Source organism: Carettochelys insculpta, chromosome 1 (assembly GCF_033958435.1).
Source record: "Carettochelys insculpta isolate YL-2023 chromosome 1, ASM3395843v1, whole genome shotgun sequence".
Taxonomy (NCBI): domain Eukaryota; kingdom Metazoa; phylum Chordata; order Testudines; family Carettochelyidae; genus Carettochelys; species Carettochelys insculpta.
Window position 1 is genome coordinate 242,959,951 of NC_134137.1, and position 14,906 is coordinate 242,974,856.

General features: G+C 43.7%; 1 protein-coding gene across 5 annotated transcripts in view; it reads left to right on the top strand.

Moving 5' to 3' along the window:
* The window catches only part of DUSP16 (dual specificity phosphatase 16), a 95,557-nt gene extending 83,805 nt beyond the window's left edge, over positions 1-11,752 (top strand). For all 5 annotated transcript variants that reach the window (XM_075003227.1, XM_075003222.1, XM_075003232.1 and 2 more), the window contains 2 exons: positions 787-910; positions 7,592-11,752. In XM_075003227.1, the coding sequence (XP_074859328.1) occupies positions 787-910; positions 7,592-8,771 (1,304 nt within the window). In that variant the 3' untranslated portion in view covers positions 8,772-11,752. The remainder of the gene's footprint in view (positions 1-786; positions 911-7,591) is intronic.
* Positions 11,753-14,906: the final 3,154 nt, after the last annotated feature.

The window sequence follows — 14,906 nt, forward strand, 5'->3', positions numbered from 1 at the left end:
CTGGGCTTGGTCGTTGACGCCAGTATTGTGTTAAGGGACGTCAACGCAAGACTAAGAGGCTTGGACTTTGCTAGGGAAGTGTGTTGTTTTTAATACATCTGTTCTAGCTATGCCAATGCTGTAGCTACAATTGCGTATCTGAAATAGATTTATTTCCCTAGTATAGACTTGACTTTCTCTTATATCCTCCTCCATGATCCAAACAAAGATGAGGTGGTGTGTGTATAAATCTTACCAGTTTCCTTAATAAAAAAAATAACTGCATAAAGAGAGCTTGAACTTTCCAACACGCTAACGATTAAGGTCCTCTTGAGTTCACTGGATTCAGGATTAGGAAACAACAGTTTTAAGGGCATGGTATTGTGTTTTAGATCAAGATAGAGGAAGTTTGAGAGAGCTGCAGTTTTGGGTCCTAGACTCAGTTTTGATACTGCACCATGTGAACTGGGTCAAATCATTTCATTTGTGTTTTTTTTATTCCCATATTAAATGGGGGAAAAAATCCCTTCTGCTGAGTCAGGATTATTATTTAATGCATAGTGAGATGGGAGCTTATGTAATACCATAAATGCACAGTAATAGTCTTAATAGAAGAAAAGATCAGCATGGATTCATGCAAGGAGAGAACATCTCTCTCAGAGCATTGATTTTGGCTTGGATACCATAGGCTCTGCAATAAAGAGTGAACTTCTAAAGTCATGTTATTTTAACAGGGAGGCTTTAAATATGTCACCACCATGTGTCATTGATAGTGACCCATCTTGAATTTTCCTTTTTGTTGTCTAGAGAAAGCAAAAGCCTCAAATGGGCGAGTTTTAGTGCACTGTTTAGCAGGGATCTCCCGCTCTGCCACAATTGCTATTGCATATATTATGAAAAGAATGGACATGTCCCTTGATGAAGCTTACAGGTAAGGATAGATTTCTTTTTTCACCTCCCTTTTGAAATGAGCTTTTGTGCTTGTCAGCTTGAAATTTGTCAATAACATTTCATAACGTGTTCTTTCCTCTTCATCCAAGTCCATCTCACTTTTAAATACAGGCTCGCTGCTGACTCTTCCCTGCCCTTGTAGGAAGTGTAAAACCTAACATTGTGGACACAGTTGTAAAATGAGGACGGACACGTGCCTGGAATTGAAGTGGCAGGCTGCAACTTGTATTAAACTTAATACATAAGGGGTACTCTCTGCCCATCACCCATAGTCTTTTATACCAGGCATGTGGGGTTATAAGGCCCCTTGCCATAATGAGGGGTAGTTCTCCTCAGTAGACCCTCCACCCACAGGACTTAGTCCTCTGTGTGTTAGCATCCTACCCCGTATGCAAGGGATACAGAGGCTCCGGCAACCTAGGAACCTCCCCCTACAAGATCTGACCTATCACATAAGCCCATCACCAAATTCCAGATATTTTATCCCTGGAACTCTTCGTTTTATTCTCGTAACTACGCTGCAAATCAGTCATGAGTTACAACAAACTCATTCCCCCACCCCAGTACCTCAGTTTAAGCCCATTTCTGTTTAACCCACTGGGGCTTCAAGGTGCCTCAAAGAACATCAAAAACTCCCTGGTCCTCTGCCAATGGGCCTGTGAAAGAGAATCCTCCTTGACCTTTACACAGGTGTTTTGGCTTAGACCTGCAACGTCTGTCAAACAGGGTTCCCATTTCTGCTTCAGGTGGATAGGGAGAGCTGCTAAATTGGATCCAAAAGCGGGCTCCCCCTGGCCCCTGTGCTGAGCTTAACTGAGAGAGCTGGGCAGTGTTCCCTCATTTGTAGGTGTGCATCCCAAATATATATTACACTTTTACACACACACACACTGCCAGCTGAGTGGCTGTGGGCCCTCTACTGATCAGCTGGGTGGCATCTGAGCCTTTCCTGGGCAGCCACCCAAGGGCTCATTCTACAGGTAACACTGGAGCTGGGGAAGGGTGGCTAGTCAACACCTCTCCCCCAGCCAGGTGTCCCTTTCGTGCCAGAAACTCCCAGGTGGCTATGCCACCTATTGTCTCTTGGTGTTGCCCTCCCTTGCTACTGGGACTGTCTCCCTTTTGCCACTGGCCACCCATCAGGTTTCCCCACCCAGTAATGTGGGTGGGTGGCAGTTAGCCCCCTGGAGTTTGCACCCTGTTTGCACAGTGTAGTCTTGGCCTCTGCTTAGAGGAGGTAAGGGTTAGAATGTTAAATAGCAGCAATATCTTGGAAGAAATAGAATACACAGCTGAGACCACATATGCCACCATCTCATAGCCTGTGCCAGTATAAGCCACAACCAGGGAGGAGAGAAGCCAGAATAGCAAATGTTATTTATATAGCCCCTGTACTTTTTTAAATGCTTGATTAGATCTAATGGCTTACCGGTGGTATTGGATGAGTTTCACTAATGGCTGTAGTGAAAGTCTTCCAGGAATTAAGTGAGCTGAAAGATGAATCATGTGTTGATATTGAAGTCGGTCAACGATCATTCAGAGTCTTTTGAAGTAAGAGGTCTTTGGGCAGCTAAAGACTTTGTACATGAATTCAGCTCTGTTTCATGCTCCCTGGCAGTTTTGGAATCTAGCTTGACTGTGAATGCTTCAGAAAGGTTGAACACAGTTTTAACCATCATTTTTGTACTTTATTGGACAAACATTTTGTTGTTCTCAATGCGACAGAAAGCCAACGTGGCTTTTTTCTTGTTTACTTCTGAGTATGCTGTGGTATCTGTGTATTGTGAACTTCCAAGAATGTCCTTTTGAATCCGTGCTGCTGATCAGGTAAACACACCTGACAAATTCCTACAGGTGTTGCTGTGATGGAAAGAAGGGTATGTGAAAGTCTGCCTGCTATAGAAACTGAAATTTTTAAGTCTGGTCTTCACAGAATGTGGTGTTGTACTGAAAAGTAATGGATGGGATCTTTTCAGGGGGAAAAGGCAAAATGCTGCATTTATTGGTATATGGTATAATAATCAGTACTTATATGCATATGACATGTTACACACACAAGCACACTCCTGTCTTGTTGCTTTTTACCACTAGTTGCTCCCCGTAATTGTACTGGCTGGTGAGTTAAAGCGGGGAGAGGTGGAGCCGGGCTTCTGCCAAGCCAGTGCTGACAAGACAAACCCAGAGTCCCGATGCAAGATGCCTACCATTTATAGTCTCCTGTCCCTCATGCAGGTTGACACCAGTTAGCTATCTTTTATGCATAATCTGGAAGAGTAGTCTTATGAATGTGCAAGTAGACATCTGTTGCACCTTCTTCTGGGTGGTGCTTCCAAAAGCAGGCACTTACTGGTAACTCCCAAGGCATCCATATGTCCAATCTTCTTTCAATGGGCCCACTTCACAGGTTCCATTGTTCTTCTCATTGGTCTTGGATCTAGCTTCTATCCCTTCTCCAACCCTTACAATACCTGAAGGTGGCAGAAATCATAGAATAAATGTGGTGCTGAAGGTGCTTGTCTTCCAGGCCTTATCCATTCATACCTCATTCACTCAACAGGGCAGTCAATTAAGCAATCCAAAAATAAAGGGTACAAAGAGGTTATTCTTTACCTTACCGACTTCTAGGAACTAATCTACAAAATATAAAATTTCTATGTAAAAAGACTTAATACAAAATTTCTAAATGAAAAGATACAAAATTCCCATGTGAACGGACAATACAAAGCTGCTACATTCTAAATGAAAAGGATACTAAATTTCTATGTAACAGGGCTTAATACAATGATACATAAAATGACTTGATACAATATTTAAAAACTCCAATGAGAAAATAGTTAAAACAAAGATGTATCTGCAGTGAGAGACGTATCATACAAAATCTGAACAGTGCACCTCATCTGAACTAGTTAGGAACCTAGTTACAAAAGATTCAAATAGGGGATGCTACATGAATAAAGTATGCATTAGACAGGACATGGACAAAAATGCATGGCTCATGTGCTGTGTTAACTACTTTCACTAGGCCGACAGACTGTGTTGCAATCACTTTAGGTTGGCAACAGTAAGAGAAATGAAGCTAGAGTTTTATCCATAACAGAAGTAGTTCTGCGCCTTTTCAAATGAGGCTTCTCATTAGTTCTAATCACTTGCAGTCGGTTGGAGTTTTTTTTTTTTTTTTTTCCTCCAGATTTCTGGAATGAATTCCAGAATGTCCGAGTCACTCAAGTCTAAAACTTCTGTGCAAAGTTGTGATAAAAGGACTTTTTTCACCCACACATATATTGATGTTTGTAGGCACCAAAGAAAATGTTGCAACACTTAGCAGACTGTAATTGTATTTTTCTGTAGTTTCCCTTCTCTACAGTTGACTATTTAGTGACTGTACTAAAGGAATGAATAACTGATTGATTTTTTTTTTTGCATGAAAACAAGGCCAAACTTTAAAAAATGAGAACCTCTAATACGCATGTTTTATTTTTTGAATTAGTGAAAGGTAGAAGGTAAACCACTATAAATAACAACTGTAAAGCTAAGGTGTCAGACAAGTTGTTAATCAAGTGAATGATTGCAGTATTTTCTCAGTATCGTACCTCCGACTACTGTAGAAGGACAAACAGCAAAAGTGACTAAAATCCATCTCTTTTCTGATTAGAGAAACAAGTAGCATGTTTGTAAAACCCCAGCCTGGTATGTTCTATGTATGCAGAACTACTTTATCTTCCTAACCTGACTGGTTTCAGGGCGATAGCATCCCTACAAAACCAGCTTTGGGGGACTCTTGCAGCACACAGTATATGTGCTAACATGTTGGAAAAAAGCTACTAGGTTCATCCAACAAGGGCAACCACCAGAGAGGAAAACAATTTGAACAAAGATTGATTTAACACTATGACTGGTGAGTCATATGCTCCACATTTCTTGCTCAGCTTGAGCTGGAGAATTGTCCTACCCTTCCTCCCCAGCTGCTGGAGAATAGTATGTATGCACAGAGGAGGGTATTAGTGTCAGCTGCCATTTTGTGCTCCTTGTCTGATCTTCCAGCTCAAATTTGTTTTTGTGCCTGCTTCCCTAGTCACAGGACAAACTCTGGAAGGGTTAGTGTAAACTGTAATCAGAAGGTTCACAGTCTTCTCACTGTCTGGTAGCTACTGCAAAACCAACGAACCTACCAAAAAGCATGCTCCTGCTTTCTTTAGCACTTTTATTTTATGGTGATATAACATTGTTATATGGACTTGTCTGCTTTAGTCTGACTGGAGCCAGTTCCAGTGGGTACCTCTGTGTTTAGCTTTGTTAATGTAGTGGTAGGTTGTGGGTTTTTTCTTTTTTTTCCCTGCATGTACACATCTGTAAGAGAATGACTTTCCTCCAGAATACACTGGTTCAGTGGTTCCTAGCCAGGGGTAGGCGGGTTTGTGAGGGTAGTGCAGGAGGACGGGGGGGAAAAAGAAAAACTATCATAGAAAACAACTTTTAAATAAATTGCAAAGTGACAATCTATTTTTAAATTAGATTTTCAGGCAGCAATTAACATTATTAGAAGATATATTTATGTTGTGGTTTCCTTCTTCGTTTAATGAAGTGTACATAATGGCTAGCAATTGGCCTTGATGAGGGTCTGCAACTGGTTGGGAGGTTATTGGGGATCTGCACGAGTGAAAAGGTTGGGAACCGCTTAACTAGGTCTTTATGGTTTGTACTCCCGCTTTAATGCACCTCCTCATGCTTCTCCCAGGATATTTCTGGATTTCTAGATTTATGCCACCCTGGTGGGTTTTTACGTTTTCTTCTCCACTTAACTCCTGCCATAAGTTGATATAGTCTTTGGTGGTACCAAGAATGGATCCAAGCAGAGCTGTCCCTTGTAGTTGCTGCCACTCCGACATATACTAGCTTTTTAAAATAGCTCCTGTCATTTTGTTAGCTGTGTGATTCCAGGAATGAAGACACAAGTTGGGAGGACAGGCTCTCAATCCTGTGCAGCTGACCATGTCTAGAGACAATGGTAACTTTTTAGAGCCTGTAACAAGTAGTTGTAATATTCCTGTGCTGCAGTGCAAATCAAACAAGTTGTCACAGACAGGGTTCTCACACTTCATTGCACCACAACTCTCTTCTGAAAACAAAAGTTACTACGTGACCCCAAGTAGGGGGGAACGACGTCTGAGCCCTGCCCAACACCCAAGGGCTTCAGTCGCTGGTGAGGAGTCCTGTAACCTGAGCCTTGCCACCCAGAGCTGAAACTGAAACTTCATCCCCGCCACATAGGGCTGAAGTCTTTGGGCTTCAGCTTCAGTCCCAGCCCCACCAAAGTCTAACACCAGGTCTTGTGACTAGGGAAGTTAACCAACTAAGTGGCTTGGGGGAAAAACTCCCCTGCTGCAAGCAAGGCCTACTCTGGCCCAGCTGGAGCGTTCCAGCCTCTAGCAAGCTCAGAGCAGCTCCTGTCCCCGTGGCCCTGGGGGCATTCCAGCTGGGCCAGAGGAGTCCCAGCATGCCATGAGGTGTGGGTACTCCGGCCTGGCTGGGACAGACCCTGTCCATGGCAAAATCTCCCGTACTCCCCCAGGACTTCTGCGGGCAGGGCTACTCCAGTATGGCTGGACTGCTCCTACCTGACTGTAGCGGGCAGGGTGCAGCTGTAACCCATACCAGTTAACTATTACTGGTTAACCTTTAACATCCCTACTCATGACCCCACTAAAATGGGGTTGTGACCCACTTTGAGAACCACTGGTCTAGATGTTACTGTAGTTAACTTCAGAGGAGTGACAAATGGGTCAATATGGAACTTTCGGCAAATTCCAATTTCGCAAATGCACTCTTACCTTACATATTAAGTCCATCCAGTCCAATGTTGCATGGTTAAATATACACATGCACAGTCTTTTTTAATAGGATGTAAGAACTTGTTTCAGAGCTTTACTAACCAGGGATGAAGCACATTTTACAAGATTGCCTGCCAAGAAACTAGGGGAAATTAATTTCTGAAATGTTGGCACAGTGCAACTGTGTTTATATTTTTAGATTGAATCAATCCATGGCTATGAAAGTCAATGAATTTTCAGTTTGATGAAGACGGAACTGATGGATCTTAGAAACCAGTAGTCCTTATGGTACAAATGAAGCCCAACATATTCCATAACAGGTTGGCTGTGCCTACAAGATGATAAACACAGCAGGGAGAGGGAGAGGATCAGAAAATACAAATGTCAAAATAATTCAAAATATAATGAGATTTAAAGATGATGAGGGTGGGAGAATGAAGGACACTCTACAGTATATGAAGGTCTGAGGTGCTTTTAAAAATGCAGCAGACTAGGGTATCCAAGACCAGATAAGTTTTTTAAAAACTTGCCAGAATGAGCCCAAGCCCCTCTAAGGCTTTTATGTATTGCAAGGAAGTAAAAATAAAGGCACCCATTTTCCTTCTTGAAGAAATGTGTAAACTGCAAAAAGAGAAAATATTTTGGCTTGTTTTAATTGCTTACCTTCAATTCAATTCACTGCTGTCTCTGTCCTTCAGATGTACTTGTTGTTTGTGCTGCTTTGAACCTGAATCCAAACCCCATGAGGGCTGTAAGCCTAGTACTCTTAGTGGGATTACTGTTCACATTTTGAGCTGCAGAGTTTTTAAATAATTTTTGCATTTTCTCTTTAGATTTGTGAAAGAAAAAAGACCCACCATTTCTCCCAACTTCAATTTCCTGGGCCAGCTGCTGGATTTTGAGAAGAAGATTAAGACCCAGACTGGGCAGCCTGGACCAGTAAGCAAGCTGAAGCGTTTGCATTTGGAGAAAAGCAGTGAGCATGGACTGGTCCCAGAAGGCGGACAGAACAGTGGCCTCTCCACTAATCAGCTGGGCCCTATCTCTACCTCTGAGAATGTGGAGCAGAAGGCAGTGGACTCTGGAAGCCTGTCGCACTCGCATTTGCCATTGTTGGAGGATAGCCCGCTGGTACAGGGTATAAATGGACTCCATGTGTCCTCGGACAAGGTAGAAGATAGCAACAGACTGAAGCGCTCCTTTTCTTTGGATATCAAATCAGTATCTTATTCAGCAAGTAGCAGCTGTGTGACTGCATCAGTGCAGGGTTTTGCCACATCTGAGGACACTTTAAAGCAGTTGAATGTTTGTAGTATTCTAGATGGTGCCAACAAGCTGTGTCAGTTCTCCCCTGTCCAAGAAGTTTCAGAGCAGACACCAGAAACCAGCCCTGATAAAGAGGAGGTAAATCCTCCTGAGACAGCTCAGAACGCCTGGCAGCTGGACAGCCAGAGCAAGCGGCAGCACACGGGGAGAACCGCCAGCAGCAGCACAATTCAAAGGTCCGTGTTGTATCCATTGCATCGGAGTGGGAGCATGGAAGACAACTACAGAACGAACTTCCTATTTGGGCTGTCCACCAGCCAGCAACACTTGGGAAAGTCTACTGCTGGGCTGGGCCTGAAAGGCTGGCATTCTGACATCTTAGCTCCTCAGACATCCACCACCTCCCTTACCAACAGCTGGTATTTTGCTACGGAGTCCTCACACTTCTACTCTGCTTCGGCAATCTATGGAAACAGTGCCACTTACTCTGCATACAGCTGCAGCCAGCTGCCTACTGGCTGTGACCAGGCAGGCGCTGTGCGCAGGAGGCAGAAGCAGACTGACAGAGGCGACTCAAGGCGCAGCTGGCACGAGGAAAGCTCCTTTGAAAAGCAGTTTAAGCGAAGAAGCTGCCAGATGGAATTTGGGGAGAGTATCATGTCAGAAAACAGATCCCGAGAGGAACTGGGGAAAGTGGGCAGCCAGTCTAGCTTTTCAGGCAGCATGGAAATCATTGAAGTATCCTGAGAACTAGCAGACAATGGTGACACTGTAGCTGGCTTTTTTTTCCCACCCCCCGTTTAAAACAATTCCCCGTAAATCTGAAATTTTTTAAACTGGGGCTTCAGGGTGAAGGTAATGAACAGATTTATACAAAACAGGACAAACTAATATGCGCACTGGGGAGAGCCGTTGTATATTTGTTTCTTCCCCTCCCCCTTAAAGTAGAAGGCCAGATGTTCCAGAAATTTTTCCTGACATAAGGCAAAGTGACAAATTCCAGTCTTCAAATGACTCTCCCTGACAGGCCATCTTCCTGGTTCTGTTACTAAAAAAAAAAAAAATAAAAATTCTAGTCCTCTCCCTCAAATCCCGCCCCCCCCCCCAAAAAAACAAACAAACCTATCCTGCACCTTTAGCCCTGAGCCTGAGCCAACTTCTGGAGGCAGAGCTTTATCCTTAAGGACAAAGACTGCTAGTGAATCCGAGCAAGTGATTGATCACAGCAAGGCTGAGCTAAAAACAAAGCTCACACCTTATAAATATTGATGTAACTATCATTCTAATGGACAAGTTTAAGGTGATGTGCCAGAAAGCTGCTTTAGTGCAAAACCCATACCTCAAAAAATAAATACAGCTAGAGCTTTGATGGCTACCTGCTCTCTGGTAGTCTGTTGGTAAGCAGTGTGAATAGATGACTGGCCACACAGTGAGGCCTATTAAAGCTGTCTACGCACAAGTTTCTCATTTGGCTTAGAGACTAGCGGTGAACTTCAATCTTCCCAAACCATGTTCAATCCCCAGTTCACCTACAAACAAGACAAGACAAGCTGTTTGTTTTCAGTGTGTGATTATGAAGATAGCTTCTGAGGTGTGGCGCTCTCACTTCCTAAACCCGATACTGAAGGAAGAACTGAATGCTAGGAGCATGAATAGTGGATCAGATTTAGGGTTATGTGCAAGAGAATTAAATAGGTGACAGAGGGAGCAGTTTGGGTTTGTCCTCCACAAGTGCGCCGACAATGTGAGAACTGCCTCATGGTACAGACGCCCATCTGCACTTTCCCTACAAGGGAAGCCTGAGTCTACTTCCTACCTTTTTAGAAAAGAAAGTAATTTTCTGCATCCTTGCCCAGGTCTTGAGGATTCACACTTACCTTGGTGGGCATAGCCCTTGTTTAATCTTCAAACCTTGTCAGACCCACTAACCTCTGATGAGCAGTGGAGCAGCTTGTTAAGATCAAGCTGGGCTCATCTGTGAGAGACAGAATGGTTCCACTTTGGGATTGGGGGTGGGGTGGGGTAGATGGCATTTAAAGACTTAAGATTTAAGGAGAAAAATAAATTAAGACTGGGCTAGAGAGAAGAGAATCTCCCATAACTTGTTCTAAAGTGAACCTGAGAATCTGCCCAGTGCAGTCCTGTCCCTCTCCCCACTGGGGGGGGAGCTTTTCTCCTAATACAGTGTAGTTTTGCTGATAGCCAGTTTTAAATCTTGCCACTGCTTGTTGTTGCTGGCCAATACCTGTTTCAGAGCCTTAACTGCCTACTGGAGATTCCTGGGAGGGAAGGTTTGTCATTCTCTTTGCAGCCACTGGGGACAGGGATGGAGCTCATTTATTTCATTATTTATTTTGAGAGGAGGAGAACCACCTGCCTTCACTTTTCAGCCTATGATTCTTGTGGTACTGTGGTTACCACTGCCCCAGGCCCCTTTGTATACCTTGTTAGAGGCTTATGATATTAAAACAAAGGATGCACAGAATCTAACCTAAGATTTTGTCATTCAGTCCAGTGTTGTGAGAAAGATCACAATGTGCAATTGCTCCAAATTCTTTCCATTGTCTTGCAGTAGAGTAGGGGAGGGTGAGGGGGACAGGTAGGACCCAGTGCTTGTACAGTTTCAGTGCAGGCAGCTGAAAATACAAAATACTGATTCTTAAAGTAGTTGGCTGAGGTTTTGTCAGTTGAGATCCAGTAGTCACTGAAGCCCTGGTCAGCAGCTTGTTTTTGTTCTTTACTGTAAGTGTAGCGAGTTGGTGACTCAAATCTCAGGTTTTACTATATTGAGAAATGGACAGGATTTTTGTCTGTTTTGTTTGTTGCTAGGATGTCACTTAATGGCCTATGATGGACTTTTTTAAAACTAGCACTGAGAGGAAGCTACAGAGTTGATTTAACGTGATCCTAAAGAGTGAGAGACAGACTGCAACTGGAAGGGTTGAATCCATAGATGGTGTTGTGTTATGTGTGTATGACATGCAGGAAGAGAGGGTCATTTGGGTAAGGGTGTGGGTTGATACCACATTTTAAAGCATATCAGGTCTTGGCTAATCATTGCACATACTCCCACTGGGCTTATGTGCCAAGTGAAAGTGATTTAGCATATATATATATACACACAATGTGTGTAATATACTGAATAAACATGTGGTCTCCATTTATCAAATCTCATGTAATCTAGATTTCAGTTACAATCACTTTTTGTAAGTAACAGCTGATATCAAATATTTCACAAGAAGGGGGTTTGGAAAGTAGTTTATAAACATCCCTGCCAGCAGAAACAAAGCTGAGATCTTCCTGGCTTCTGCTGGGAGACCCTTTTTTCCCTTCCCCCCCAAAGCCCCCTTCCTTTGCAACAGAAGTCTGGTCTCATTGCAAATCAGTTCCAGGCATCCTCTAATCAACTGTTAAATCATGGCTGCAGGATCAGCAATCTATTGGATTGGGCTGTTACAGGAGAAGGAAGCCTTGCAGCCTACCTAGGAGTAGTTTCTTTTCTCATTTCTTTACTGGTATCCTGTACCTGAGAGATGCTGGAAAATGGTTAAGTTTAGAAAGTGAGGTGGAGGCTGGGGGGAGAAAATGTGTAAATGTTTAATCTGAATATAATGTGTTTTGGTGTATGGCAAGCTGTTTAAATGGTTCACAGGTGAGTTTCTCATCTTGATGTGTCATGAGCATTACTTGTATGTTATGATGAAATAAAATCAGAAGTGGTACCTGTTTTTATAGACTGGCTGAGAAAGACTGTTTGCAGGCAGCTGCAGTGCGTGTACTTGTCTGCATTACATCACAGTCCTGAGCAACCAGGTGGTCAGCTTTCCCAACAGCTGCTTCTCATCATCTCATTGATTAGCAAATGGGTGGCTTTTCTGAAGTGGAAGCAAACCACCTTTTATCTTTAACAGAGCTGAGACACACTGTAGTGATTCTACATCGTAAGTAATTGTGCAGCATTCTCACCTGTTAGTGCACCCTTCACGTGTTTGAACAGAAACAGCTGTTGTAGCCTTGTGTTAACCTTTTAAAGTGTCTATTATTGTTAAACACAGCAGCACTTGCTTGACAAGGCAGTGATCTCATTCCCAAGTGGATAGGCTGAGGCTCTGCAGAACAGCTGTGTACTTGTCCTGCAGTAACTATGTCAAATGGTTTAAATTACCTAGGGGTGGGGAAGAGTGCTTCTTGTTCTGCCCTTCCCCTATGCTGTTAAGCATGACTGATGCTGCATCCAGTGTGTGACTTCTTGAGTCTGAGAGGGAGCGACAGGGACATGCCAGCCTCATTCACCTTCAAGACTAGGGGATAGCAGTTATCCCAGCAAAAAAGCAGCACGCTCACTCTCTAAACTCCTACTGTACTACGATGAGGCATTTTGTTGGCTCAGATTTCAAGGCATAGGTGCTGGGACCATGGGTGCAGCACCTGCAGGCTTGAAGTGACTTCTTCTGTCATGTACAGAGTTTAGTCACATTCAGTGGCTCTCATCACCTACAACCATGTTTCATGGCCCCTAGGTTGAGGGCAAGACTTAGTGTCCTACCAAATTCAGAGTCAGGAAAAACACATCCCAGACCATGAAATCTGGTCATCTGTGTCCTTTAATTGTACAGTACAGATTTCACAGGCAAGAGCAGGGTTTCACACACACGGCTCCTGGCACACAAGGGAGTTGCAGGTGTGTCAAAGGTATTAGAGTATTGCCACCCTTACTTGTGTGTTGATTTTCAAGGCTCAGCTGCCCAAGAGCAACAGCTGTAGGCTAGATGTTCAGACATGAAGCAGTGTCCTGCTAGCAGCAGCACAGAAGTAAGGGTGACATAAGGGTTACTACTGCTGCTGCTGGTAGTGGCTCTGCTGTCAAAGCTGGGCTCACAGACAGCAGCTGCCGTGCTCCACCTTCCCAGCTCTGAAAGCAGAAGGTTAGCAATACTGCAACCCTGCCTACAATGTTTGTGTAACCTCTGCCCCCCACACTCATTTTTGGGTCATGAGCCCTATAATTACAACCCCATGAAGTGTCAGATGTAAATAGCTGAAACAATGAAGTGTACAATTTTTAAAATCCTCTAGCCATGGAATGGACCAAAATGGACGATGAAGGCAGGAGGGCTTGGCTATTAACCACCACAGGTTGTTTCAGTCCTTCTGCTACATGCAATTCAGTCCTAAATGTAAGACACCTATCATTGCCCAGCCACCCACATTAACAGCAGGAGATAAGCACAACTCTGCTGCTGGTGCATTTAAACACTGTGCTTTATCGTGGTAAAGGCCAGTGGTCAGCCTCACTGTTTAATGGGCTCAGGGCCTAGTAGTGTATTTTGAGCTAGGAACTATTCTGCAGAAAACCTGTTGCCAGAATAATAGCTCCTGTATGAAAAGGTCATACACGTCTCTTGTGACTAATGGAACTCTTTTGTATTTGCATCACTTTCCTCCAACTTGGTTGGCTGCTGGCTGAATTGTGACCAGGTTGCCCATACAACTCACAGCTGAACTCTAAGAAGTGCTTAGAATGAGACTTACCTGCAAATCATGTGTGTCAGACCAGGTAAGAGAATTAAAGATCTTGACACACAGCAACTGGACAGGACTTCTAAAGACAAGGGAGTTTCCCCCTGCAGATGTCACCACAGAGCAGGTTCCAGCATGAATCATCCATCCTTTATTAAAATCTAAATCCTGCCCCCTAATAAATAGTTAAGTCACAGTTGCCTCCTAGACAATAGCCCAGCAAAAGTACCACCTAGCACTGAAGGAAGCTGCATTACAAACTTGGTGATTACACACCTCTTCCCTAAAGCATTGAACTGCTGGCCAATCAACCTGACTCAGTAACAAATGCCTGGAGTCCTGAAATGTTGGTGGGACACAAACTACATCTACATCCCCACTCTCACAGTTCCAGTGCAGTCATGGGCTGGCCATGTTCTACCATAACCAAGCTGGGCTACTCCCAGGGCCCCTCTTGCTATAGTATCTCGCAATCTTTAACACATTCATCCTTACAACAAGCCTCTGAAATACACCAAGGACATTAGCTCTATTTGACAGATGGGGTACAGGGTGACTTCCCCACTGCCACACAGGAAGAGCAAAAAACTGAACCATAGTCTCCTACATTCCTGGCTAGCACCTTAATCAGTAACCTTGCATCTCCTCCAGGTTTCCCCAATGCACTTCTAGAATGTTCCATCCAGACTTTCACCCCCAAAGCGATATCAGGCACTCCCACTTATACCTAATGAACACAGGCCCCTATGTGTAAGGCTGACAGCAGAAATTAAATAGAAATGATGGTAGGATATCAGAGGGCTCATTCAAAGCTCACAGATTCATCTACATTTCTCACAAGCTGTGACATACTGAGTTATCTTTATGCCTTTTATGTTAAAACAGAGGAGAGGAGGGGGTGGTATTACTGAGGGCACAAAGATTGAAGGCAGACTGTGGAAGTGGGAGGCAACAATGGGAAACCCTCCAACCCAACAGTGCCAGGTTTCCCTTCCAACAGCTGTTGCTGGCCTTCTACCCCTTTGACATCTGTGCTACTTTAAACAGCCATTCACTATTCCAATTTCACTCAGAACATGAGCTGCAGGTGCCTGTTGGGTCAAACCTCTGGTGAAAGGCTTCTGGAGGGCTAGACAGGGGACCCAGTCAACCAGGGAACCTTCCAACCAGTGCGAGAAGAAGAATGAAAACATTTTAGTAATCTTCTCCTTCATTATACTTTGTTTATAACCTTCCCCTGCTTTTTTCTCCTCCAGCCAGGGCCTAATTTTTAGTGGAAGGATAAATTAGCTAAATATCACTTGTCTACCTCATCCTCTTCAACCTGGGGATTTTTATTATCAAACCCAAGAATTTAAAATA